Genomic DNA, 27,831 nt, shown 5'->3' with positions numbered 1-27,831 from the left:
AGTCTGACCAGAAATTCACACACCTTCTCCAAGTACAGAAAAGACCCATACATATACACTCCAGAAACATTCACTGTAAAAGAAACGCACGCACACAAAGGACACACAGCACTATCACAAGAACTTCCAGTCAGCTCTTTTTCAGCTTTGTCTGCATGTGTTCTGTGAAAATAGGGGCTTGTGGGTATGGCAGACGCCCGTCCCCAACAGTGTGCGCCATTACTTGTGCCATTCACTTCCGTCCTGCAGGAGATGGCAGTGGATAGCACAGCAGCGGGTTAAGTTTCCATTTAAAACATTTTGGTTCCCGGAAAGACAAGCAATTGTGTAAGGCGGAGATCCATTATAAAACAAATGCTGCGTGTTATTTTTAAACCTGAAATTTAAGAGAATCACTTTAAAATAAATGTACCTTTTGGAGTCTTGGTATGCTGAACTGGGGCGGGAGGCCAGGCCAACGCCGCTACTGTAGGCTACATGTTAGTACATGGACAGCACGGAAGATGTGTAGTGGCAGGCAGGAAACGGATCGTCTGCGCCGCTAAAGAATGTGTGTGGTTGCGAATGAAGCGGGAGCCACGGGAATAAATAAGTAGTTGGCAAGCGTGTAGTGAAACTGCGTGTGCATGACCTCAGTGATTTTCAGGTAGAATTAGCCAAGACCTCTCCTGTCAACTGTCCATCTATTCCACATGCACGATGGACTTAGGAATCTCTAAATGAAGAGTTGCAGAAAACAATGGGCACAAGTGGTGGTGAGAGCTGATGCAATTAGCTCCTTTCCTACGCCTTCAAACACACAAAACCATCGCAGAGTGCAAAGCGCAGCACCCGTTTCAGGAGCACCGTGCTGAGAGTAAAAGCACTCAGAGTTTAACATAAGCCCCGGGGGAGACATACACCACAGCGGGTAGGGACACAGAACCATCGCCGAGTGCAGAGCGCAGCGCCCATTTCAAGAGCACAAAGCTGAGAGTGAAAGTGTTTGAAGGCAAGCCACGATGTCCATGCCATGTTGCAAATATAAAAGCGGACGCAATGTACATAAAAGTTAGGCGCATGGCGCATTGAAGTGGCTTGTATGTTTTGAAATCTGAATACGGCGAGCCGAGAAAAAAGAAAGGGTTGCGGATGCTATGGTTTACTTTAACTAAAAGTGCGGCATGGCCCGCTTTAAAAACAAAGACTTTCTGTCTCTAAATTGTATAATAAACAAGCTGTCCCTAAATTAATATATAACCCGCGCATTTCAAACATATGTGCATGGCGTCGGTGGAACATGGCACTTAAAAACAAAAAGAATTAGTCCTTACATTAACCCCTTCGCCGCGGCAGGAATTCCGCCGCGGCGCTGGGGGGGGGGGGGGGTTTAGGGGCAGCGCGGTGGCGCTGTGCTCGTGACGGAACCGCTCCGTCACGAGCCACGGTTGAGCTGTGCTCATGACGGAGTGGTTCCGTCACGTCTCCGCCCACTGCGCTAATCGCCCGCACAGGCGGGGAATTAGCGCCGCGTGGGCGGAGCGGCCGCCAACGGCCACAGCATGACGGAACCACTCCGTCATGAGCACAGCGCAACCGTGGCTCATGACGGAGTGGTTCCGTCATGAGCGGGGAAGGGGTTAAAAGATACAGCCCCTCGGAGACACGAACAACGAAAGCGGATGAAAACAGTAGTTAGGCGGTGCTGCTTCCGGAATAAATGGAAGTGACGCATCGGAAGCACAGCCAATAAAAAGCAATGCCAGAGTTTACTAATGGCAAGCGGCAGGAGAAATTACCCGGCAATAGGCGGAATGTCACCCATGATATAGATTAGTTCATGTCTCGGAGAGACAGCGCATGTGCGCTGCCTAGGTGAGACCTAAAAAGGGCCCTACCACATACCCTAATAATGCAGCCATCTTGAAATTGCCTCGTTTTCTATAAGAATGTTTTTAGAAACGTTTTGAATAAAAAACTAGTTTTTTTTTTATTGAAAGACAGGAGACTTTTTCTTAAAAACAAATAAAAACGTCTCCAAACTATCGAAAATAATGATCGATTTAAATTGTTAAAGCAAATACAAATTATTTTCTGACACTTACAAAGTGAAAAACAAAAAGCACAGTTCAGATAGTAAATTTAAAAAAAGTTATTAATAAAAAGTTTTGATAGTATTGACACAGGGAGAACTTGTCATTTTAAAGATGTTGCCATCGCACCATAAATTGATATTCAGCACGGGCAACATTTAACTCCTTAATATAATGCTCTAGTCTCTCACAATATCATGCGTTTGACTGGCAAAGCTGCAGGGCATAGGGCAAGGATGTGTGTTTTTTTGTGTTTACATTGGCACACATACATGCCTCTGTGTCTGGAAAACGTTGATGAGAGACCCAAGCGCTCACATTACAGAGTGAGGAATGCAGCATCCTGATTACAAACAATTCACAAGCTCATTACCTGCTCCAGGATTCCTCCTGAATGGAAATGCATAAAGGTTTATCACACAATCCTGGAGCACGTAATAAGCTTGTGAATTGTTTGCGATCAGGATGCTGCATTCCTCACTCTAACTTGAGCTCTTTGGCCTCTCGGCCCCCTCTTGAGTTTATGCCCAGGGCGCGAGTTTACTTCAAAACATTTACTGCTAACACTACAAAAGGATGGAAAAAAACAAGTCCCTGAAAATGAGCGGATCAAGACAAAAGCGGGAGGATAGCCGAAGGTAGGCCCTGTGGCTGGGAGGAAACAAATGACAATAAGGAGGGATGAAGAAGGGACAGTAACCAATTGCAGTCAAGCCTTTTGAAATGACAATCATAGTAACCAATCAAAAGCCAATGAGTGTGCTGTTAGCCCAGAAGTGCATGCAACAGATCGAGAGAGAGTGCATACACTGTCTAGGCTCGACCTAAAAAGCATGTGCATCGCAGCAGTAAATCATTTTCAAGTGACAATCTTCAGATAGCTTGGCAGAAGGGGAAAGATCAGTACGCATCTTTTCATCCCATCCGGCAGGAGCAATTCCCAGGCAGCCTCGCTGAAAGCAAGCCAGTACTCCTACACATGAGAGTGAACAGCCACCACTGATTCACTCCCCACAGTGAGCATGATCAAGCGACAAATCTCATCAGGCAGGAAGGTACCACTGCACTGTTCTATTCCCAGGAAAGGCCCATGTAGCAAAGAGGCTAATTTCTTACATTGTCCTATTTTTCAGCTGTGAACGTTTGCACATATGTGCATGCACAACAATGGATCTTCAATCTACCTTGTTTACACATCTAGCTTCGGACAACATTATCACGATGCCTCGAACATCATGTACTAGGCCTCTTTACGCACTATGTGTAAATGTCGTCCTATCTTCATCCACGGGGCGACAGGGCAATCAACATATCAATAACATTGCTAATGTACACGTACATCGCAAGGCTGCTTTTTATTATAAATAATGAGCATCCAGATAGATTAGTAGAGGAGGCACTTCAGCTGACACAGAGGATCTCTGCATGCTGAGACTTCACCATGCAGCAGTCTAACATTTCCGTGAGGGGTCCAAGTTTGTGACCAAAACGGGCTTCTACATTCTCTGTAGCCAGGTAATTGGGTTGGCTCGTCCCTTGGGGGGGGGGGGGATTCTTAGCTACACACCTACACACACGCAGAGTAGGGTTTGCATAATAGGTGTATGCCCGATTACTGCCTTGTTTATATGCCTACATATATACTCTGTTTTAGCACCGTGGTAGAACAGTATCTACTATTTACGCTTTAGGTGCTTGAAATCACTTTCTTCCGCTTCCGTCTACTGATTATCGCAGCACATGTATTCTATACAAGAATAACATTTGTTCAATAAATTTATTGAAAACATCCCACTGTGTATTATATATATTTCTCTGAGCATGGATAAGCACGAGTGACTCGGAAAAAGCTTCTAGCCTGTTTCCATGATTCCTGAGGGGGTCAGGGTTGCCATGTTTAGTGGTTGCTATAAACCATTTGCTCCCTGATAAGGTTAGGGGGCTTACGGTTGCACTGTGAGCTTGTTGGTCAATAGGCCAATATATCCTTCAGGGGTGTGCGGAATCAGTCTAGGCACCAAGCATCTAGTTTATTTTGTCCAAACAAACACGAGATCCTACGGATTAGTAGAAACTACACAACAGCACCTTGCATTTCTGTTGGTCCAGCCTCCATGCTGTTAAGCTTGGGAGGAATTAAAAGAAGAATTTCTGCTGCTGTTGCTCTTCATCCTCATAGTGGGATCACTGCCCAATGATCATAATGGTAAATCGGGGTTACTTGCAATACAGAACAAAAAGTACCCAAAACCCAAGTCTATTGAGGGTTAGGACCGCATCAAACCCAAATGCATGCACTTAAACCTGCTGCCTGTCTCCACAATGGCTTCGCAGGACAGTGGGCTAGCACCATTATAGAGTCAGACAGCAATGGTTACCAATCCTTGAATGTAGTATTTCTAACATTATACTACTTAATGCCATATTTTTATCTGCTTTTGCAGTGTGGCTCTGTTTGGGGCCTCCTGATATAGCGAGGGAAAGAATACTTGAAACACAGCAGTCCTCAGTGTACTGGAACTCCCATTAGGAGGGCTTGTCGAATATTCACATAAAAGCTGTGGTTTACTGTTTGGGAACCAATGATGGGAGCTGAAGAACACAAGAGTTATCAGTTTATACACCTTGCAACTGCTGCTGCCCATATCATACGCATGGCAACTAATGGATTGAGAGTGTGGCTGCCTGGGTATTTCTTGCAACAGATTAAGTAATGCAAATGTATGCCAGTCAGTAATATGCAGTTGAACAGTGTGTGCATGGGGGAGGGGGTGGGGTGGCACAGATTTATAAATAAAATAACTAACACATCCACTTAAGTAACCAGACCTGGAAGTGCCAGGGCTGGGCTGCCAATGGAGCTAGTGCAATAGCGTCTTTGCTCGTGGAGTTCAAGCAATGCACTGCCATGAGCAGGTCAGGCAGGAGACACTTTTTCTATCAGTTACATGCTGGTGCCTGTCATTTGCAGGCTGGCCTGGCCAGCTCTATACACCCTGCATCAGGAGGATCAAAGCATCCATGGGGAGTTAGTTGGACCCGCAAGAAGTACAGGGAAACGTACTCACCTGCATAGATAATTTAAGTGGGTGTGTTAGAAATGACCATCTTTTATGTGGTAATATTTCCCCTGATATTTCACCTTTCTTTGCTTAACAAGTTTTTGCTAGCCATGGGACTCTGCACATTTTACCCCTGCTAACCAGTGGAAAAGTGCTTGTGCTGTCCTCTCTAAACATTTTAGAATTGGCATACCCCAAATTGGCATATTTAGTTTACTTGACAGTCCCTAGTAAATGGTACCACATGTACCCAGAGCCTGCAAATTATAAGCTACTGGTGGCTGTCCGCACTCACTGTGCCACCCCCAAAAGTAGCACATTAAAACAGGTCTCCAGGCATGCCAGTGCAGCCTGAGTGTGCAGTTTTAAACTGTCATTTTGACCTGGCAAAACAAACAGCTTAATAATTATAAGTCACCTCTAAGGGAGGCCCTAAATGCCCATAAGGCAGGGTTCATGGTATTTAAAAAGTAGGACATGTATATTTAATGTTTTACCGTCCTGCCAGTGAAAACCCTCAAATGTCATTTTTCACTGTGGCAAGACCTGCTCTACAATAGGTTAACACTGGCTGACACTATAACCTTTAAAAAAGTACTTTATTCAGTTTGGTAGTAGCCATAAAAATGGTTCAATGACTAATTTTAATAAGAATTTAAAATCTAGGTAAATAGTCAATCCCGATTTTATATTACTATTTTGGAAATGACACTTTAAGAAAGTTTTCATTTTCCTGCCTAAAAACAAAATGCGTTCTTGCCAATGTCCAGCTGTCAACTGACCCCCGTGGCTCCCCTATGTTGAGGTGTACATTACTCCCAGAAAGGGGACAAAGTTGTGTCTGTGGGATGGGAGGACGCCTCCCTTGGCAGGATGTTTGGGGCTCTTGCCTCCCTTGTAACTGGCAGATGAAGTTCACACCAAGGCCCCCCCCCCCCAACCCTTTGTCTAGTCAGGGTGTCACCAAGGTGTAGAGTACCTGAACAGGAGTGCTTTAGGCAATGGAAAAAGCCTTGCCCTCCACCAACAGGCTGGCACTAAGCATAAGAGTGGACCCCATAGACATCTTCTCATAACACTCCTGGAAATCTCAAGATCAGAAGGAGGACTGCCAAGCTGTCTGAAACCTCAGGAGTGACTAGTCCCGCTTATTTTGAACCCAGAAAGTGACCCATAGGACAGTCGATGACCTCCTGTATGAGCTAAAGGGACAAAACAAGTTTCTAGAGGAACTGCGCTGGACTCTACTACTACACACACATATATACATACATATACCCTGGGAGACCCCAAGGATCCATGAATTCCCGAACAAACCGCAGTCAGGCTTACAGTCACTCTTGCAAACATACCAAACCATTCCCACTATACAATCATTGAGACATTTATTACACACATCAATAAAATGAGAAAGAAGTTACTTTCAAATCACCAGGAAAGGTTAGATGGTAACAAATACTTGCTTTGAATATACATCAATATACTTCAAAGCTTCAACTACTAATTAGCCCTAGAATACTCCATTTATAAGGGGTTTAGTTTGGAAAAGTGTCCTGGTCTTTGAGATTCTAGAGTAGGCACCGACGCATATTTCGGTGTAGAACTCACTCCAAGGTCAAAACTTTTTTCAAGGCGCAAAAAAAGGAAGAATAAAATAAGACTAATGGGGAAGGAGACATGGAAAGGTCTCCAGGGAAATCTGCAGTTGAAAAACTCAAAAAATCTGGCAGCGACCAGGGATAACTCGAGAGGAGAGTACACCGAACAGATCTGGTACAAAAGGAACAAAGAATATCACAGGTGTTGACAATAAGCCAGCACGTAGGGAACCTCAATAGAGCAGTTTGAATAAAGAAAGAGGTCTACAAGTACAACGGGGTGGCGAAGGTAGAGTACAACTCCACTTGGATTCTCAGTATATACCAGTGGATGCGCTAATCCATCAGCAAACTATTGTGTGCATCCGTATTCTCAGCTTTGATCAAAATGATGTTTGATCAAACAGAAGCTTCTTGAAATATAAAGGAGCCAAAAGCAAACACAGAACTAGTAAAACATGAGCCAGAAAAAAAGGCAATATAGAATTTGCTTTTGGAGGTTAATAGGTGACAAGCTGTAGGTTTAATTATGGTGACCATGCATTACATTATAGTACAATCCAAATTAGGCCTGTATTTATGTTACCTAGATCACATTCGTTTCCCCTTGAGCATTTTTCAATTTGCTCTCCTTTCCGAAAATAAAAAAAATAATGATATCACCAGAAATTCCACCTAATTACTGCCTATTTGTATTATGCAAATTAGCAACAAGCATTTTTGAAGGGCTTACTTTGTGAATTACAACGAACCCTGGGCGGACAAATACTCTACGCTCGCGAAGTTTGCGTAGTTTGTGTTACTTCGCGCTACGCAAATTGAATGTAGCACAGTGCAAAATTGCATAGCGTAGCTGGCATTTTTTGCTCGCTTGCGGTCCTCAACGTCAAGTTGCCGATCGCAAGCGTGGAAAATAAACCTCCCGGCGAGATTCTCAACGCGGGGAGGTCAGGTTTCTCATTGCAAGTGGTCGCGTATGCTCGCGACCGCTCGCGATGAGAAACTACCAGTCCGCGTTGAGTAAAAATCTACTCGAGCGGCATAAAACGACATCTCGCACTGTGCAAGATGCCGTTTTCAATGATTGCACAGTGCGGACAAGCATCCGGCACTGTGCAATCATTGCGAACAGCGCACTACACAGTTCGCGTAGTGCTATGCATATCTCGCGTAGTGCAAAGTGCACTCCGCGTGGCTACACGTAGCACTACTACACCCAGGGTTAATTACAACACTGGACAGTGGCAAAGAAAATAGATTTCACCAATTGATTTTAGGTAAAGCGCTATGACCATACCAATGCCTTGTATTGGCCACGCCGAGCCTCAATCTAAGCTGTTCCCCGTCAATAAAACCCTATAGCCTTGGTCCTAAACTGTGCATTCAATAATAAAATAACATGTTTATTTGTTACATAGAAATATCATTTTTGATGCACGTATTTATCTTTTGTATATCCAAACAAACCATGCTCTCTCTAATGTATTGTAATGAATAAGGAGTAGCCAACGCTGGCCTATAGACGTGTAATTCACATCACATTCTCACCCACTGCATGTCTTACAAACATCTTGCTCCACACTTTTAGCTCCTCAGATACACTACAAAAGGGCATGGCATTCTGATGGAGGGCAGAGGATCGTCGTGGGACCTCGCCTAATAGTCTAAACACTACTAGGTAAGCTGTTGTGACGTTATTAAACCAGATGTCATAGAGCAACCCTCGATAGGTATATTTTAGGACATCAATGTATGAAACATTCTGGGGGGGAAAAACACAATACGTGCTATTCATTTTACAGATTTGTTGTGCCAATGCCTAGAAAAAACGCTTCACAGTTATTTCATCAGATTAGAATTGTGTCTAGGAAAAATACACTAAACTTCTTATTCAAGGGGGAGTAATAAGGTTAGTACTTCTGCTTGCTTGTTTTCAGACATATCCACGAAGCTTGTGATAAACTGGCTGTGTAAACTATTTTTCAGTAGCAATGCATTTGAAATGCTAAACTGGTATTTTCTATAAAATAATAATGTGATGTTTTAAAAAAAAAAAATTATGCACACGGATTGCTACATTGTGAAGACTGATGGGTGTATGCTAGTCATCTGATTATACACGTTTATGTCTTTTGCAAAGCAATGAAACCGAGAGAAACAGGAAATAAATTAAACATTGAGAAAGAGAAAGAATAAGAAAGAGCAAGAAAAAGAAATAATGAAAAACAAAGAAAAAGAAAGTAGATAGAGAAAGAAAGTAAGAGAGAAAGTGAAAGAAAGAGAAAGAACGAGAAAGAGAAAGAAAATATCTGATCAAGCAGGAGAAAGAAAACACTAGAGGAAGAAAAGAGGGAGACAGAGTGAATGAAATAAACAAAGACCAAGAAACCATAGAGAATGAAAAAAAGAGAAAGGATGAAATGAGAACAAGAGTAGAGCAGCCATAGAGAGATTAAGGTAGCCATGCAGATCGAGTGCGCAGCCACTCAGAAAGAGGAAGGCAGCGGTCATGTACAGAGGGTGAAGGGTTGATCACAGCGAGGAAAAGATCGGGAGGGTGTCCAGACAAAGAAGATGGCAAGCCATAGAGAGAATTGTGGGTATTATGGTCAGACAGAGCAAGTTGGAAGAGGGTGGCCTGGCAGAGAAGGGGGGCAGGGTGGTTTGACAGGAAAAGGTGGTGTGGGGTTCCAAAAGAGAAAGAGGTGTGATAATGCAAGAAAGAGAAAAAAGCCGTGGCAAGATAGATAAGAGAGAGGAAATAAGCAGTAAGACAGAAGGGATGGGTTGTAAAACAGGGATGGCAGCAAACCGGAGAGGGGAAGTGCGGCAAGACGGGGAAGGGCGACAAGACAGAGAAAAGCAGGGCAACAAGACAGAGAAAGGAAGGGTGATGAGAGAGAGGGGAGGGGTAGCAAAACAAAGGTGAGGCACATTAATTTGTCATTAAAAATAAGTACTGCTTTTTTATTCATAGTATAGAAGTTTACTTACTTAAGTTTGGGACAGAAATTGCCTTAAAGCTGGTAATGGAAAAAAAAAATAAAGAATAAGGATAAAAGCAGAATTAAATACATTTTTAAGGCAACTGAGAGAGAACATGTCAGATGCACGAGTTACATCAAAAGAGGAAGTGAAGTTCACTCAATTATAGGGGCTATATACCCTATTGCTCCTCTAAGTTCCAGTAATCATCAAAGTACATGGTACCAGCAGGATCTTAATGGCTTTTCATTCTACTTCTCTACCCTTCAACTCATGTCAATTTACCTTCAGACTTCAGAGCTTGGCTCCTGTGCATACCTCTACCAACTAGAGACCCCCATTTCTAACATTGGTGGTCAGTGGTGAGGATCTGAACTTGTATTTGTACTTGACCCACAGTAATTGGTGTACACTACTGCTATAGTGCACACCATTACTGAACCACATACTGTTTTACGAATTTCCTTTTGTGATAATACACAGTCATGTCTCAGCTGGGTGACCCAGCAGTTGCTAGTGCAGAAATTGTGTTTGGGAAGTTGTATATTACTCACTAGTTCAACTAAAGCAATGTTCTTGGTAGTCTGGTGAAGAGCTCCTGGAGGAAGAGCGAGCAGAGAAAAGCACTGATGGACTTGTGGGCTATAAGAAAATTGGGATGGGATGAGAATGCCCTTGGGGAAAGGTATGTACCTTATGATCTAAGCTTTGCTGAGTCGAAAGTGACAGCCGTGAGGGCAGAGTCCAGCTCGGATTATGGCAGCAAAAATGTGGTGCTTAGTGCAGAGGGAGAAGTACCCAGAGACATGGTGACCAGCTTCAAGGAGAGGGTTGACATACTCCAGGGAGTTCAGGTTTATGAGGTAGCTCCAGTTGTGCGCAGGGTCCCTAAGGTGGTTTGGGGAACATGGCACAGGGGATCAGATTCCTAGCGGTGGGAGGGAACACTACTGACTAGAGATGAGAGGTACAGGGAGAGGGGTTCCCCCATGGTAGAAGCCCTGGTGTGCAGATATGGAGACCGTCCAGAAGAGTTTGGGTAAAATGACAGAAATAGACACTGTTTCACCAGTCTCCCGAGGGGTATGTGGGGTACTTCTTCAAGGGACTGGATGGCGGGTTGAAGGGTAGCATGGTTAACACTTGTGAGAGGCTGTATGAATCAATTGTTGAAGAGTATATGTTAAGTCCCTGATTTCTCTCATCCCAAGGAGCTTGAACTTGAAGTGGACCTTTTGGTGGATGCAAGGGGTTCTGAAGAAGCTTTTTGGGTGATCCTGAAGGAGGTGGCTCAGGTGTTCCTCAACCAAGTGAGGTAGAGGAGGTGTGCAGTGACCCAGATAGTTCCCAGCATTGTGGGATGGGTGAGGGGACCCATGTCTTGTCTCTGAGTAGAGGGGGGTGGGCTGAGTTACAGGATGCCCAAAACCCAGTCCCAGAGCCTGGTTGGTTCCATGAGTGAGCACCAGGAGGGAGACCTAGTCTGTACCAGGATGCCATGCCATGAGGGGGGTTCCCAGAGTGTCTATTGAGCTGAGGGCTGGAGCCTGTCACAAGAATCCCACCAGTTCTGGTGTCTGGCCACACCACTCCAAGTGGGAGGGTGCATGAGGCCAAAGAGAGGGGTGAGTCAGTCCCAGTGGGAGGACAAGTGGGTCAGGGGTTGCCAGCTCTGACCCTAGTGAGACCACCTCTGCTGGTGGGCCAATGTCAGGATGGCATCCCTGACCTGGCAGGAGGGAGTGGAGAAAGGGTGCCAGGCACCTGTGGCTACCACCCCACACTCTGATGCCACAGGGTAAGAGACCTGAGAGGAATGAGGACTGGCTCTCATCAATGACAGCTGTCAGCAGCAACTTTGGCTTGCTGTGCTGGTGGACAGAGGCACCCTTGGGAGGGGGGTGGGGACAGGAGTCGCAGCTCGGGGTGGACTGGGCCACATCACTGTTGGCCATGTGGGTACGGTCTGCCCCATGGGATACATCTGCAAGCAAATTAAGTTTAGGCGCTGCACAGATTGGGTCTGCAGGTGAGGAGAAGGGTTCGAACTGGGTTCAGACAAGCGTAGAACTGGAATATACCGCTGCTGTAACCGGCTAGGGTCCATGTTCTATCACTCCAATCAGGGAAGTCTATCAAGTTATTAATTGGTCTCCACTGACTTTAGGCTGGTGGGGCTTGTGTTAGACCTGGCCTTTCTGCAAGTTTATCCTTAAACATTTTGTCTTTTGCTCCTATTATTCTAACCCATTTTTGCTGGCTTTAGGACTCTGGGCATTTTACAACTGCTGATCAGTGCAAAAGTGTATATGCTCTCTGTGTAAATTGTGATTATGCTTGGTTATCCATGATTGGAATGTTTTATTTAGTGGTAAGTCCATAGTAAAGTGTGCTGTGTTTGCACAGGGACTGTAGATCAAATGCTACTCGTGGGATGACACCACTGATTGTGCCACGCACATGAGTAGCCCTGTAAATGTGTCTCAGACCTGCCACTGCAGTGTCTGCATGCATTGTATTAAACTGTCCTGTCGACCTGGCAAGTGCACCCGGTTGCCAGTCCCCATCCTTAGCTTTAACTACATGTAAGTCACCCCTAAGATAGGCCTGTTTGTGTATGCAAAGTCTGGTTTTGGAGTGACAGGAGCTGGGGATTCTCTTAAGACAATCACAAGGGGGGGGGGGGGGGTGAAGAATGTCCTGTCTTTCCTGGGTGACTCCTAGCCCAGCTGAATGGACCTTGCTGCATTTAGAGTGGTGGGAGGAGTTTTCACTAGCACCTGAATAGGCGGTCTCTCCTCTCCACAATGCTGCCTCCTGTTGGGTGTCTCAGGGAAATTGAAGATTTCAAAAGATCCTTTCTGGATCAAAAAGGAACCTGCATGGGAGAAGAGCTGGGGGGGCTGTGTGAGGAATGCTGCCACTTTATTTGTGAGGGGTGGGGTTAGCTTGCTGTTGCTGCCTCAGTCTGGTGCAGGAGGACTGGGCTGTTCTTCACCTGTACAAAATGAAGCGCGTGGTAAGGGCTTTGTGCTACTACTCTTGGGAGATCGTTCTTGGTTCTCACTGCCAGGTAAGCGCATTGGTTTTACTGGTTGTTGTGCCACCAAGTCTGCACCTTTGGATAGCTCTTGAATAGCTGTGCAGAGCACTGTCTCTCTAATCCATGTGGAGTTTCTTGCGGGGAGAACCTGGTGGGAAGTTAGCATGATGAGTGCACTCCCCCCTGCCCCACGAGAGGCACAAACCAGATTGATTGCACCCAGGCCAAACCTCCAGGATTCGTCTTAAGCCGTGTGCGCCTGAGACTGGAGCTGGTTGCAGCATGGCCTGCCCAACCAGGCTTATTGCCACCAAAGAGTATTTCTTCAGAGGGCGAGCGGAGTGATGTCAGCGCCATCTCCCTGCAACTACGCAATGCTTGGTAACCAAGCACGTCGGCCTGCCCCGCCTCGAGGAGTCAAGTGTAGGCCGAGGGAGACGGCATGGGCTCTGGACCCGAGGATGCCAATCCGATTGAAACAGCATGCCCCGATCTGCAGGAAGACTCTAGGGTGGGTCGGGCCCCTGGGAGTTGGCCATCAGCCTGCGCCAACACGTGTCCGAGCGTGCCGAGAGGCTGTGTGACCAGAAGCTGCACTGCATGGACGACGTCAGCTGCCAGTGGCTATTCCACCTGAAGGGGATTGAGTGAGGTCTTTCCCTCCTCTTGTGGCATACCTATGGGGGGGGGGGGGGGAACACTTGTTCTTTGGTGACACTTGTTCCCTGGTGGCATTGCAGGTGGAGCCCAGGAAGGGCCCTCGATTTGGAGTTTGCCACATTGTCTCATTACCATAATATAGGAAGGAGCACTGAGGCTTCTGGACCAATTAAGAGAATCCCTGGAGGTGAATGTGAATTTTCATGCCTGCACTGTAAGGATAATGGTGTGTTGATGACGGGTGCAGATAAAAGTCCTTTTTTTTTGCATACAGTGCAATGTTCGACAATTACCTAGTTGCGATATATGTGGCGTTTTCACTGTGTGCTTGGGCTACAAATACTTCACACATTACCTTTGGGATAATCCGGTCTGCTTCTGCCAAGCTACCAAGGGGTTATATAAAGTGGGTAATCCCCTTACCTGGACTAGAAGCAAAGGTCCCTACTTGAACAAGGTGCACACACCTCTACCAACTAGAGGCCCCCATTTCTAACACCCACAGGTTTTGCTCTGGGAATTTTATTTTCGTATGCTATCAGCAAAATGGTGTACTGAGCATGAAGAGTGACAGGAGCTGTGGCGCCCTGCATAGCATAGTGGGTCAACTGAAGGCATTTGTTGGTGTGTGTTCACTGAACCATACCTAACATTTAACTATGTTTTTCAGTGAATTTCCAGGCTTTTTTATGCTGTACCTGTACGGTGAACAACATTGGGACATGTCCAGCAGGGATTTGCTGCGGGGCATGGGCTTCAGTCCTTGCCCTCGATTAATGCAGTGTTGGGCCTCCATAAATCGAGGGCAAGGCATTTTATCATTATGATGTTTTTTTTGGGGGGGGGAGAGGGAGTTTGAGGGGGGGGGAGATTTCCAACCTTAGTGTTTTTTTTTGTTGTTTTTTTTAAGGAAACCCCAGTGTAAGTAGCTGAAACTGATTCTTGTTTTCAGGTGGAAGCAGGCCACTACAGAATTTTGTGAGAGTGCACAGGACAGGAACCAGGAAGGGGCGAGGAGGAAATGCTTTAATAACTGACTCACCCTTCCAGACCCCAGTTCTTAAAGCACTCCGTCTTTCCTGGTGATAGTTTACTCCCAGTCCCTGAGTACTTGATATGGATATAGAATTGCATGGAGTAGGCTCTTCTAATGAGGCTTCCATGGGTTGTGGAACAAGGGAAGGTGACACTGGAGAAGGGGGATGTGGAAAAGGGGACCGTGTCAGCTACAGAATAGTTGGACGCTGTATTCCAACTCGGTGTAAAATACAGTCAAGTAAAGGTGAATAACCATTGCCAGATGCTTTTAATAGCATATATGGCACATTTTAACATTGTGCATGCGAGTATAATGTGGTGTACCTTTCACTCACAAGGGTCTGATGACCTAAGGAAAAAACATGTGGCGATGATGTGCTCGGATACTAAATGCCCATCTCCAAGTTCATCTGTAAATGGTTTGTGTGCATGAGGTAAGAGGCAGGTGAGTTATTGTGGGCACGTTTCATTGCCTCAAATAACAAAACTATGGTAAAACACGCTTAGGTTAAGAGGTAAGGAATCGAGGAAATTCTGCAAACTACATAGGCACAAACAATTGGGAATTTCTTGAATATGCACTGGTGTAATAAAACCATTACACACCCCATCTGAGAACACCCTAAAAGCAGGCCCCCAGTGAAGAAATGTAAGTGTCACAGCCCTCAAGGCGTGCCAAGGCTGCATACCCTGTACTCAACATCTTGGATTTGGAAGGTTGCTGCCCCCTTAAAGGAGCACTCTGAGAATCTTGTATGTGCTCCTGCCGTCTCCTTTATTTTCTCTGTGGGATCGAGCTACAATATTGGCACGCCATCAATGCCTTATTGTCCCAGTGCATGTTCTATAGCATGGAAATGTGCAGGGTTAGAAAGGGGTTTCATACACCATTAAACACCTTACCCTGAGGCTCCTTATTTTAACCTTCTTAAGCATCGAGGGCCCACATCTCAGAAAGGTACAGGTCATTCTTCTAGGGACAATGCAATGCAGAATCCTGGTCAAGATAGATCGTGCCCACACCCCTCGGATGTGAACATTCCAAGGCAAATGTTGTGGAATAAGGACTTGGTCAGCGAGAGTAACACCACGTTTACTACTGCCCCAGGACCCTGAACCTGTACCATGACGGGCTGATCTTTAGAAGTATTGTAAAAGAAACACCATCTGAATTGACCAGGGATTCTATTACCTTAAATACAGTACACACGGGATAGTAGGTAAGTGGTACCAATTGAATGATGTAATGTGATCATATAAGCTTTAAGCATTTTATGTATTCTCATTAGTTGAAAGGTAATCCCGCTTAAAAAAATGCGCCAAGCAGGAAAAAAGCGCGGTTGTTTTAAAATGGTTTGTTTTAAATGTAGGCAGTCAGCATGCTCGCTTGCGTTTAGAAAGATCCACCTAGGAGTTGTACGAGCTGGCAGCCACTGCGAACAAACTAGCCATTAGAAAATTAAAAACACTTACAGTCCATTTTCCTTTGATTTGGCATTTTTCTGCATCATTTTGTCCATATTCTTTTTAAATATCCGTCCAAGTCCTTTTAATTTTACCTCCTTTCTAGAAGAGAAGTACAACATTTGTTTATTGCTTCAACCAAACCCGCCTTTTATCATTCAGATCAAACCTTTACATATTGCTCACAAGATTGGAAAAATATGCAGGTCTTTCACATATGCATTAACTATCTTTGTTGAGGGCTTAAGCGCACACACAGCGCGCTGGATCAAGTCCCTTTTGTGGTTGGTTTGCATATGTTCCCTTCTGCGTTAAAGTGAATTAAGTGTTAACATTTTGGGTTAGGCCAGAGGAGTATCACGCTCACCATTAGCTATGGGTGAATAGTTGTGTTTGCCCACGTGACCATGTGCGACCTCTGCTTGCAGTCAATGGACAGTATAGTAAAGCATCTATGCTCTGCATCGGCGGTGAATTTGTGTTACTGTATGTGCTTACTCACTCCTGTTGATGCTGTGCCAATAGTAACATTTTGCACCTACGTTTGGCTTCGCTTCTAAATTAGATTTGTTCCCATAAAGGTGTTTGCATACTCCTGCTGAAGGTGCACCTAGAGTGATTTTGCACGTAAATGTGGCTTTGCTGCTACATTTGGTATCATAACACTCCTAACATTGTACAAAGTGTGAGTTTGCACCCAAAGTGATTTTAAAAGTTTACACCAGTTTTCTTGGGTCTTAAAAGCTTCTATTCTCTTGCTGACGTTTCACCAAGAGTGTTTTTGCATCTCAATGTGCCGTCGTCATCCAAGTGTTACGTCATCCTGGTGCACCCTCGTTACTCTAGACTCAATTCATCACCGACATACTCCTCAGGGAATGCAGCCACACAGCATAATGTCAGAATAAATCAAACCGTCTGGACCACCATCTGGAACAAAGTAACTTCAACACTAATACATGCCAAAATACTGCCAAAGACCAGCCCCATTGTCCTCCCGCAAGCTACCACTGTGCCTCAAAACAACCTTCATCTGTTAACCAATCTCCTGGTCTGCACACAAACAGACTGTCCACAGAACGTGTCGACCCATAAGCATGATTCAGATGAGGTGTGATTACTCACCCCATACTTGATTACAGACACTTACCACTGAGAAGCACACACATCTCATATCTGTTGCACAAAACTAACTGCTTGAAATCGCACTCACGCTGGATGACCTGCATGATTTGATATAAAGTCAACTAACGCATTCTTCCCAGGACAGGTGATGTGAGATTAGGGGTGGAGCTACAGACGACTATTGCTTGTCGGCTGAGGTGCCTTGACTGGAGCCAACCCTGCCATGTCCATCACCTGAAGGTTGTGGTCAGCTGCTGGTCTTGAAAAGGCTACAGCTGGTCTCTAACACAGGGCTACAACCTTAGCACAATATCTGTTCTGCTGTCTGCAAAGGGCCGATCTGGCACAAGGGGAAGGTAGGGCACACATAGATTTGGTAAAATCCTTGAATTGTATATTTTTCAAGCATCTGATTGACCTGGGGACTGAATAGATGCTCATCATCTAAAGGGAAATTATGGAGGTGCTGGTGCACCTTTGGCCGAACCCCAGATCCAAACCAGGCAAGCCTACAAAGGAGGATGCCTACAAAGGAGGATGTAGTGTTAATTCCCTGAGTAGCAGTGTCTGCTGCATTAAGGGTGTCTCTGATGTAGACATTAAGGCTGATTTTGCCCTCAGGAAAATTACCTTTTTACCTCCCTTCCTGTGGGCCTTTGGGTGGTGCTTTACGTGCTCTTCCATCTCATCCCACTGGTGGTGGCCCATTGAATAGGCGATACATCACTGGATGGCGACTCACAGCACTATACACTTATCTTCAGAGATGTGCTATGACTCCTTTTTTGTGGGGGGGCGGCGGAGGGGTTAGCATGAAGACCTGAAATTCAGTTAATAATTCCTGTCTAATTTATGCCCAACATGGTTAAGAATTAGTGGCTTTACTCAGGATTCTTGGAAGTCCTGAGACACACTTCCTGCTAAAATGTTTGTTTGTTTACAGTAAAGTCACAGTGCTAATTCAACTCAGGAAGGAACCACTTAATACATTATACAAGTGGAGAACTTAGAGCATTGGGGTGGCAGGTAAGCAACCAAACTGCTCTATACTAGAACAGGACCACTCTCTAAACTTAACCTCTTGTCCCAACTGCAAGCTATCACTCACGCAGTTACCAATCATGCGGTTCATGGACATAGAATACAAGACAAAAGTAGGCATGCAAAAAGGCAAGCTTTTTGAATGCTCCCTAATAAACGCAAGACAGACATAATATTAATCACAGAAACGTGTAGATGAAGCTTCTGGCCCAGACTTGATTGAAGCCACACCTTTGGGCTACAAAACGGTGCACCTTGACAGAAAGTTGAAAAGAGGTGGGGGTTTAGCTATCATCATTAGAGACTCAATGACGATAAAGTATACCACAGGCCTGAATGCCATTAACAGCGAAAACATATCCTTCCAAATTAAATTAACAAAAGATTATTCATTAAATGGCACATTACTGTATCGCCCCGCCTCCCCCCCACCCCCGGGGCCAAGGGAGCCATTTCTTACCAACCTAAGCACTATAATAGAGCACAGTGTTACTAGCTCGGATTACCTGGTACGGTGCAATTTTAATTTCCACTTAGAAAATAGAATGGGCAACGATACCATCCAACTGTTAGAGCTCATGAATACTTTGGGACTGGACCAGAAAATTGAAGGCCCTACTCACAGCGGGTCACACATTGGATGGGATTTTCACAAACAATACATATCGGGCAGTAACAAATACTCTTCCTCTTGTATGGTCAGACCATAAGGCTCTATTTCTCTCCATCAGTCCTTCACAACCACAAAAAGCAGCATGGCAACACCCTCAGGGACTCAAGTCCAAACGTGGGGTAAAATAAATTCAGACAAACTTGAAAAGACCCTGCAAGACACTTTGTTGTAATGGCTTTCTTCTTCTCACTCGGAGATGCTTGTGTTCTGGAATGTCAGGGCCAAGCTGGATCTAGAATGTTGTAAGAGGTAGGGAGGATTAACCTGGTGGCAGTTGGGTGGATGAGCTGATATAACCTACAACTGAGAATAAACCAATAACCTCCCTCATCAAGCTTCAATCTCATTCTTCTCATCAAGGGAATATCTTTTTAACACACTTCCCATAAAAAATGGAGCAGATGATGATGTTGAATTAGCCACACAAAGATACACAACTTGGGTAAAACAAGCCATTGATATTTTAGCACCTGAAAAAGTGCAGAGAAATTATTGTAGTACCCGGTCTTGACCCTGGTACTCTGAGTGCCTGAGAGCTCAGAAACGAGTATGCAGGAAACTGGACCAAATATGGAGAGTCAATTAAGATCCTTCAGATAGAGAAACCTACAATAGAGCTATTGCTAAATACAAGATCCTTATATAAAAAAATACTTCACTGAAAAAATTCACCTAGCAGAAAACTCAGCTAAAGAACTGTTTAGTACCATAACAAAATTAACAAAAATGGTCACAAAAACTGATGGTACAACAAATTCTTTTGCCATACCCTCGCTTGTTTTCTTTCAAAACAAAGTATTTGAGGTCTTCGATTCCTTCATATTAAATCACAGCAAAGAATCCGTGCCAAGAACTAACAACTTCCCAACAATTTAAGATACATGTGCATCTCTTACCAAAGAACAGGTTCTGAAACTTATAATGACATGCGAATCAGGGTCCCCTTCAGACTCTTGCCCCAAAAATTGTACACCTGGCCCCTCAGATTTTTGAAGAACAACTCACAAAAATCCTGGATAAAGTGATCATCATAGGACATATGCCTTCCGAATGGAAGGCAGCATCTATCCTGTCTCTATTGAAAAAAAGCAATCTTGACCCCAAGGAACCAAGTAATCATAGGCCTATCTTCAGACTCCCTTCCCAGCCAAACTACTGGAAAAAGCTTGATGGCCTGTATTGTTAACAATAATCTGCTGGACCCTTTCCAATACATTTTTAGAAAGGCTCACAGTACAGAAACAGCTTTGCTTACAGCCTCAGAAGAACTTGAGTGGATCATGGACGGTGGCGGTCAGGCTGTCCTGATCCTACTCGATCTCTCGGTGGCTTTTGTTTTGATACGGTCAATCACACGTCTGACCAACTGACTAAAGGGGGTTGAGAGTAATAAGAGGCGTAACTTTGACTCTACTAAAATATTTTCTAACTGATAGAACAAACCATGATACCTTGGGCAATTTCATGTCAAAACAATGCAGCTTGCCATGCAGGGTTCCGCAGGGCTCTTCATTGAGCCCCACGCATTTCAACCTGTATGTCACCCCCCCTGATCAAACTGATAAAATCCCTAGGTTTCTCAGTAGTGTTATATACCAATGACACCCAAATTGTGGTGTCAACCTCCAAAGATCAGGAAGAAGTGGGGCAGAAATTCAGTTCCTGCATTCTTCAAATAGATCATTGGATGAAAACCAACTGCCTAAAATTAAATGCTGGTAACACAGAGGTCCTATTGTTCGGAAATAGTAGATCCCTTTGGTCGCCAATCTGGTGGCCTCAGAATATAGGTCCATTACCAACTCCAGTACAGTAAGGAAGTAATTTGGGAGCTATTTTCTATGATACACTCCACTTTGACCATCAAGTTAAAGCACTCTCTTCATCTGTTTTTCATACACTAAAATTAATCACAAAGATCTGTCCTTACATTCCGAATGATCTACAAAAACAGTTGTTACATCAATGATCTTGGCCAAGTTAAACTATGGGAATGCCCTCCTTAGCGGCATCCGGAAAAAGTAGTTACAAAAACTTCAAACACTGCAAAATGCTGCAGCGCGACTTCTTTCCGGAATTCCAAAACATGAGCTGGTGGCGCAAGCACTGGTAAAACTGCATTGGTTACCTATAGCAAAATGTATGGAGTTTAAGACCTTATGCATAACCTTTAAAGCAGTGAATAATTCAGGTCCTAGCTACTTTCATGCAAAACTTGCCTGGTATTCCCCAGGAAGAAAGCTCAGATCCTCAGACGCAATGCTGTTATCCTCTCCAAAAGCAAAATATGCTACATGGGGCAGGAGGAGCTGACAAATGGCATAATAAACTTACTTCTCACAGCAGTATCTTTTTTAATTCACTTGCATTATCACACAACATTTTAATCTCAGCTAAACTACAGGCGCAACACTTTAAGACTATCTTTTTCCTGTACTTCACTCCTAGAAAGATTGCTAAGTGGGGAACTGGCCAAGGCACCTTTTGTCCTAGATGCTCTGAGTATGCGGCTCAATTCATGTGTTTGCCACATGCCTAAAGCTTTCCCATACAATAAACCGCATACAGGAATTTCTAAGGGAAGTTACACTTCAGCCTATAATCTTAAATCCTACTATTATAATGCTAGGCACACAGAATGAAACCTTACGGCTGAAAAGAGATGGTCTAACATTCATTGCAATGACAGTCTGGAGGATGTGTGTGGCATCTGCCTGGCTTGATCCAGAGCCCCCTTCTTTCTCACAATGGCTAGCCAGATTTATTGCAACCTACTATCTAGAAATCACTGTCTACGCCAGAAAGGGCAGTAAAGGACGGAAAAAGGGGGTCGAGATTTGGGATAATCTCACCTCTTGGCTGGCGTAGACAGGATAATCACTACGTTTCTTCTTCTCCTGTCCCTTTTTTTTTTTTTTTTCTTCTTTTCTCTCTCTCTTTTTTGTTTTGTTTTCACTTTAACCATTTGACTCTCAATAACCGTTAGTTTATTTTTTATTTTTTGATGTCTTTATAATATGTGTTTTTTCTTTTCTGTGTCTCCTACCCTTAATCTACACGTTGTTTTTGCTCTCTCACTGAGAGGGTGGGGGGTGGCAGGAGGGGGGAAGGGTGCTCTAATGAACCGCTCTCTGTATTTTTTCTCTGTTAAAAAAAAATAAAAAAAAATAAAAAACAATAATGAAGTTGAAAATAAACTGCTGCAGAGATAGCGCACCACAAAAAAAAAACAAAAAAAAAAAAAACTTCAAACACTGCAAAATGCTGCAGCGCGACTTCTTTCCGGAATTCCAAAACATGAGCTGGTGGCGCAAGCACTGGTAAAACTGCATTGGTTACCTATAGCAAAATGTATGGAGTTTAAGACCTTATGCATAACCTTTAAAGCAGTGAATAATTCAGGTCCTAGCTACTTTCATGCAAAACTTGCCTGGTATTCCCCAGGAAGAAAGCTCAGATCCTCAGACGCAATGCTGTTATCCTCTCCAAAAGCAAAATATGCTACATGGGGCAGGAGGAGCTTTCTTTGGAAGGCAGCTACACTTTGGACATTAGGAGATGCTCTAACTTCCTGGTCTTCAGGAAATTAATAAAAACCTGGATGTTCTCACGTTAGTTTTCTTTTCAGTACCAACTTGGTCCCCTTCAGTATCACCCCAGACAGCAGCAGCACCAAGATGCCTCTGGGCATTCGAGCGCTAAACAAAACCAGAAATCAAATCAAATCTAATGTTTCCTGATTTTTTAACAGCTTTTGACACCCTCAATGATTATCTCTTGTTTCACCTCTGAGGCTATTGGAGTGTTGAGTTTGCAAAGTAAATTATTTAAATCATTCATAAACAGAACCACACAAGATTGCTTGTGCAATATAGCTTTTGTAGAAGTTCTAATTACAAATCAGATCACCAACAGTTGCTGCTTCTCTTCATTGTAATTAAGCATCCCTTTCCCACTTTATGTTCTGCCCATATATTCAAATGATGTGTTTAATTCTCTTTGCCAGTTCATATCAGTAGGGAGCACTCGGATTGCACTTGCAAAAAAAGCCTAAAATGTTGAACATCATATTTCCCATAAATTTGAATGTGGAGGAAAAAGTCAATGATGCTGTAGCTCACACAGATGTGCCATATCTGAGGATTGTAGTGCCACCATTGCAAGGACAGGCGTTCGCTACCCTTACATTTACTATTGCAAATCACCTTCACTAGGGTGTCTGAAAAAGAATGTAATTAAATTAAGTTATTGCATTGGTTACTCATTGTTGCGGCAATCAAATTTAGGGATTTTACTATTGTCCAGAAAACTTTTCATAATGGATCCCTGCATATGTGAAACAAAGAGCATTCAATTGTACTTTGCAGTGGCATACAGTGCAGTTGAGTGAAGTGGTGTAAGGTAGAGTGGCATGAAGTACAATGGTGTAGAGTAGAGTGGTGTAGAGTAGAGTGATGTGGAGTGGCCTAGAGTAGAGTGACTTTAAGTGCAATGACGTTGAGTGGTACCCCATAGAATGCAGCAGCATAGAGTGCAGTAGTGCAGAGTAGAGCATCACAGACAAGAGCGTGGCAGGGAAGAGCGTGGCAGGGAAGAGCGTGGCAGGGAAGAGCGTGGCAGGGAAGAGCGTGGCAGGGAAGAGCGTGGCAGGGAAGAGCGTGGCAGGGAAGAGCGTGGCAGGGAAGAGCGTGGCAGGGAAGAGCGTGGCAGGGAAGAGCGTGGCAGGGAAGAGCGTGGCAGGGAAGAGCGGGGCTGGGAAGAGCGGGGCTGGGAAGAGCGGGGCTGGGAAGAGCGGGGCTGGGAAGAGCGGGGCTGGGAAGAGCGGGGCTGGGAAGAGCGGGGCTGGGAAGAGCGGGGCTGGGAAGAGCGGGGCTGGGAAGAGCGGGGCTGGGAAGAGTGGCATTAGTGTGTAGCCGCCTAGAAAGAAGTGGTGCAGAGTACAGTGGCAGACAGTGCAGTGGTGCAAAGTAAAGTGAAGTGGCATATTGACCAGTGCCATACAGTGCAGTGGTGTAATTAAAAATAAAATGTTAACAGTACTGCAGTACTTTCAAGGCAGTATTGCAGTACTTTCAAGGTAGTACCGCAGTACTATCAAGGAAGTACCACAGTAAACATTTTTTTATATATATGTATATGTAAAAATATTGTTCCTTAACTGTACCCAGTTTGGTAAAGTCCCTTATGTCTTCCTAGACATGAAAAACCTTAGTGAGGTCTATCTTAGTTTAAAACAGAGAACACACACAAAGTGTATTCAACAAACTTTTAATTTTGTAAGGGCTATCGGCAATCGATGATATTGTGTTTTGTCATTGCCAACTACTGTGGTATAAAATGAAAATACAGCGGTATACTGCAGCCCAATATATCAGTAGTTTTTTGTCCCTTATTACGACAAAGCTACTTAACATTTTCATGGAATATCAATGCTTTTATCCACAGCATAATATATATTCCCACCAAATTTCATGAAAATCTGTTCAGACATTTTGCAGCTACATCTGTGTAAATAGTCTATGGAAAATGAATCGATGGAAAGACATTTTTGGACCCTCCTTCTTTCTTTGCACCCACTTAACTAATCGCCACAAAACACTGCATCATCAGCCAAGGTAGAAAAAGGAATAGGTGTACAAAGGTTCATCGTGGGGATTTGTTAAATGGTGGCAAAGTTATTAACAAGCAAAAATACAAGGAATTCCTATCTCTGGGAAACCTAACTATAACTACAGAGTGGATATCCCCATTCTGCAATGTTATATATATATATATATATATATATATGAATATATACACACACACACACGTGTGACAGTGTAATGCATTCAGATTTGGAATATATATATGCACAGTATTAAGCAACAGAAGCCACTTGCCATGTTTATCAGTTCCAGCAAAGGCAAAATGCTCACAAGGGCAATGAATCCACCATGCAACTACTTGTACTTTTAACATGTAATAGAGAAACATATGACACGTGTGTAAATATTTGCATGGATGGCAACTGAAATTCATGGTAATATACATTATACAATAACAACGTTAGATCTGAAATCAGCAAAAACATCGATATTCACCCTGATTTGACCGAACAACTGTCCTCCTTTCTCACATATTGGATGTCATCATATACGTCACTTGAATTTTCTGAAACTAAAAAAAGACAATTAAAATTTTGTAAAATCAAATGTTTATCAGGCAAATGTTAGCACAACAATCCAGCCCTTATGGACTCCTTCACTAGCAACTACTAGACAGCCCAGAAGGTGCTGCTTTTAACACCCCAAACTCTTGTGTCCCAATGGCAGCACTTTATTCTTCCTTTCATACAGGAATACACAATAGCAACGTGAAGTATAGTAAGGATAAAGGGCAAAACAATCTAACAAAACACTGAAACATGTTTTCAAATTCACACGAAAAACACCCTAGAAGTTTAATTCCTCTGCCACATTGTAATTGGTCTTTACTGAAATGCAAAAAAAAAAAAAGAAAATGTAATCCATAGTTTGAAAGTACTGTTAGAAACCAAAATCTGGCAAGTTTTTTTTCAGGATGTCTGAGGATGTTCAACTCACCAGCAAGTTACAGCTGGTGTGCAACACAATTATTGCAGTAGCTCTGCTGCTGCCACTTCACGGCCTCTCCTGTTAGTACTTTATAGTCAAAGCTTGCCAATTTAGTAACTTACCTTTAGATATCTGCTCTAAATACGATCTTAATACCTACTTATGTACAATAGTCTCATAGGAATGAACTTTAAAATTAATACTGCCATATTTGGTACTCTAGGTTTGCTAACTTAGATCATATTCTCAGTAGACTCATCAGTTGCGATATTTGTTATTTAAACCACAAATAACCTAAAGTGTTATTTGAAACCACGGAGATGAGAGTTCTAAAAATACCTTTAAATGAAATCTGGAAAGAAAGCATACCATGTTGAAAATGAGGAAATGGAATACACCAGGAAATAACTGGAAGGCGAGAGGTAAATTCACTGTGCTTTTATGTCTGCAATGGAGTGACGTGTCTGTAATTATGTAAATTCTCAGTTGAGTGTACATATGCAAGTCTTTTTTCCCCCAGAAAATGAAAAAAAACATACACCAATCAGAAATTCAAATCAGTCCTCTGATAAAACACCATAACTGAAAAATATGACCAGTAAGAGAAAGTTCAAATTCAATAGGCAGATGTTATCTTGTCCAATATGATCAATTATGCATGGTTGACCTAACTGACTCTGTAGGCCAAAATGGGGAAATAATGTAATCAATATATCTGGAAGTACAACTGAATGAAACAAGAGAAATCACTCCAAAAAACTTTACTCCAAGTAGGATTGCAGATTACCTTTATTTAAACCTTCTGTTCCTCTTAACGTTCTTAACATTATTCGTCATTACAAAGGCTGATTTAATCCCAAGCTTCAAAACTCAATATTCATCAATCATCTAAATAATAACAATCACTGCAAGTATTTACGATTGTGAAATGGGACATTTGATAAGTAACACTGGATAAGAGAAGTGATGTTTGAACTTCTATTAACATGGTTTGCGAGGTTCAGAATTTAGAACAGAATATTTTCTGATAACTATTTAAGGAAAAATGAACATATATTTGTATATTTCCTCAAGAAAAGAAAGAAGGACTAAAGAATGTAGTAACCTAAATGGGCAGGACTGTGGGTTGATGACATGGTCTGGAGGAAGGAGTAAGCCTTAATTCGTCGGCCATGGGTATGCACTTGTGTATTTTCACTTGACTCTAAAATAAAGAAACTGTGCCTTGGCATACGTGGTGTGCCACTGTTTGTTCCTGCACTGATCGTGGTTGGGGGGCTTTGAGATGTATATATATTCATATATAGGGTGAAAAAAATCACTGGAAAAAAATAAAGTTTAAAGTGATGTTATAGTTGGAAATGGTAAGAATATCTTACTTGACAAAAAAACCCTCAGAAATTCACGAAAAAAACAAATGTTAATAAGACTTTATAGTTAGGTGAAAATAGGAGTTAAAACATAATATTTAAAACTAAAAGAGCCACTGAAATTCACCAGTTGTAGTTGTCTCAAGTAACTAAATCTCTTGCCCTAAAGTAATTATAACTTCCGTCCTCTCCATGCACAAGGTTGTCATCAATGATGTCATTAGGGATGTTATAAATGTAGTCATTGAACATGTTATGAGTGACGTAATCTGTGAGGGTACAAGCAGTGCATGACAAGGGTGTGAGTTTTAGTTATTTTAGAGCATGAGTTATAATTACTTGAGGTAACTATAGCTGGTGGATTTTAGGGGTCCAGTTTTCTTTTAGTTTGTGTGTCCCAAGGACCGAGTTCCTCCATCCTAATATAGTGTCCTCAACTTTTCCTTCAGGCTGCGGCCAGTCAATCAAATCGCAGTGGAACCGCGGTGTTGGACCCGGCCCTTTTTGTAGGGTCATCCCAGATCTTTTTGACTTCCTCCTGTCTTTTTCCTTGCTTGTTTTTGGTGGTTTTAAAACGCTGAGCATTTTACTACTGCTGATTAGTGCTAAAGTGCATGTGCGCTCTCTTGTAAACTTGGTAAGTTTGACCTACACCTGTTTGGAATATTTTATTTACATGTAAATCCCTTCTACAGCGGTATGCCATATACCAAAGTCCTTTAAATTAAATACTACTAGTGGGCCTGCAGCTCTGCTCGTGCCACCCTCCAAAGTAGCTTTTTTAACTTTTCTCAGGCATTTGCCGCTGCAGGGCCTGCTCGCACAGTTATCTGCCGCAGTGACATGGCACTTTACTATTTTTAAGTCACCCCTAAGGTAGACCTTAGCTCGCACTATGGGCAGGGTGCAGTGCAGGTAAAAGATAGGACATGTGCCTTTACTGTGTGGCATGTCCTGGTAGTGACAAACAGCCTATTTGTTTGATCACTGCTGTGAAGCAGCTCCTCTCATAGGTCTGTATTGGGAATTCCCTGATATGTGGTTCAGTGGTAATTTCTGATATGAAAGGAGTAGCGTGGCCATGTTTGAAATAGTCATAATAAATCCTGCTTATTGATGAAAGCGGAT

General features: G+C 43.4%; 1 protein-coding gene across 6 annotated transcripts in view; it reads right to left on the bottom strand.

The window, feature by feature from the left end:
• Window positions 1–27,831, bottom strand: part of FYB2 (FYN binding protein 2) — a 438,738-nt gene that overhangs the window by 146,618 nt on the left and 264,289 nt on the right. For all 6 annotated transcript variants that reach the window (XM_085602511.1, XM_085602512.1, XM_085602507.1 and 3 more), the window contains exons 8-10: window positions 24,842–24,917; window positions 15,932–16,024; window positions 9,727–9,755 (exon numbers count right to left, since the gene is read on the bottom strand). In XM_085602511.1, the coding sequence (XP_085458637.1) occupies window positions 9,727–9,755; window positions 15,932–16,024; window positions 24,842–24,917 (198 nt within the window). The remainder of the gene's footprint in view (window positions 1–9,726; window positions 9,756–15,931; window positions 16,025–24,841; window positions 24,918–27,831) is intronic.

Source organism: Triturus cristatus, chromosome 4_2 (genome assembly GCF_964204655.1).
Source record: "Triturus cristatus chromosome 4_2, aTriCri1.1, whole genome shotgun sequence".
Classification (NCBI taxonomy): Eukaryota; Metazoa; Chordata; class Amphibia; order Caudata; family Salamandridae; genus Triturus; species Triturus cristatus.
This window is presented reverse-complemented; position numbering and strand designations above follow the sequence as displayed.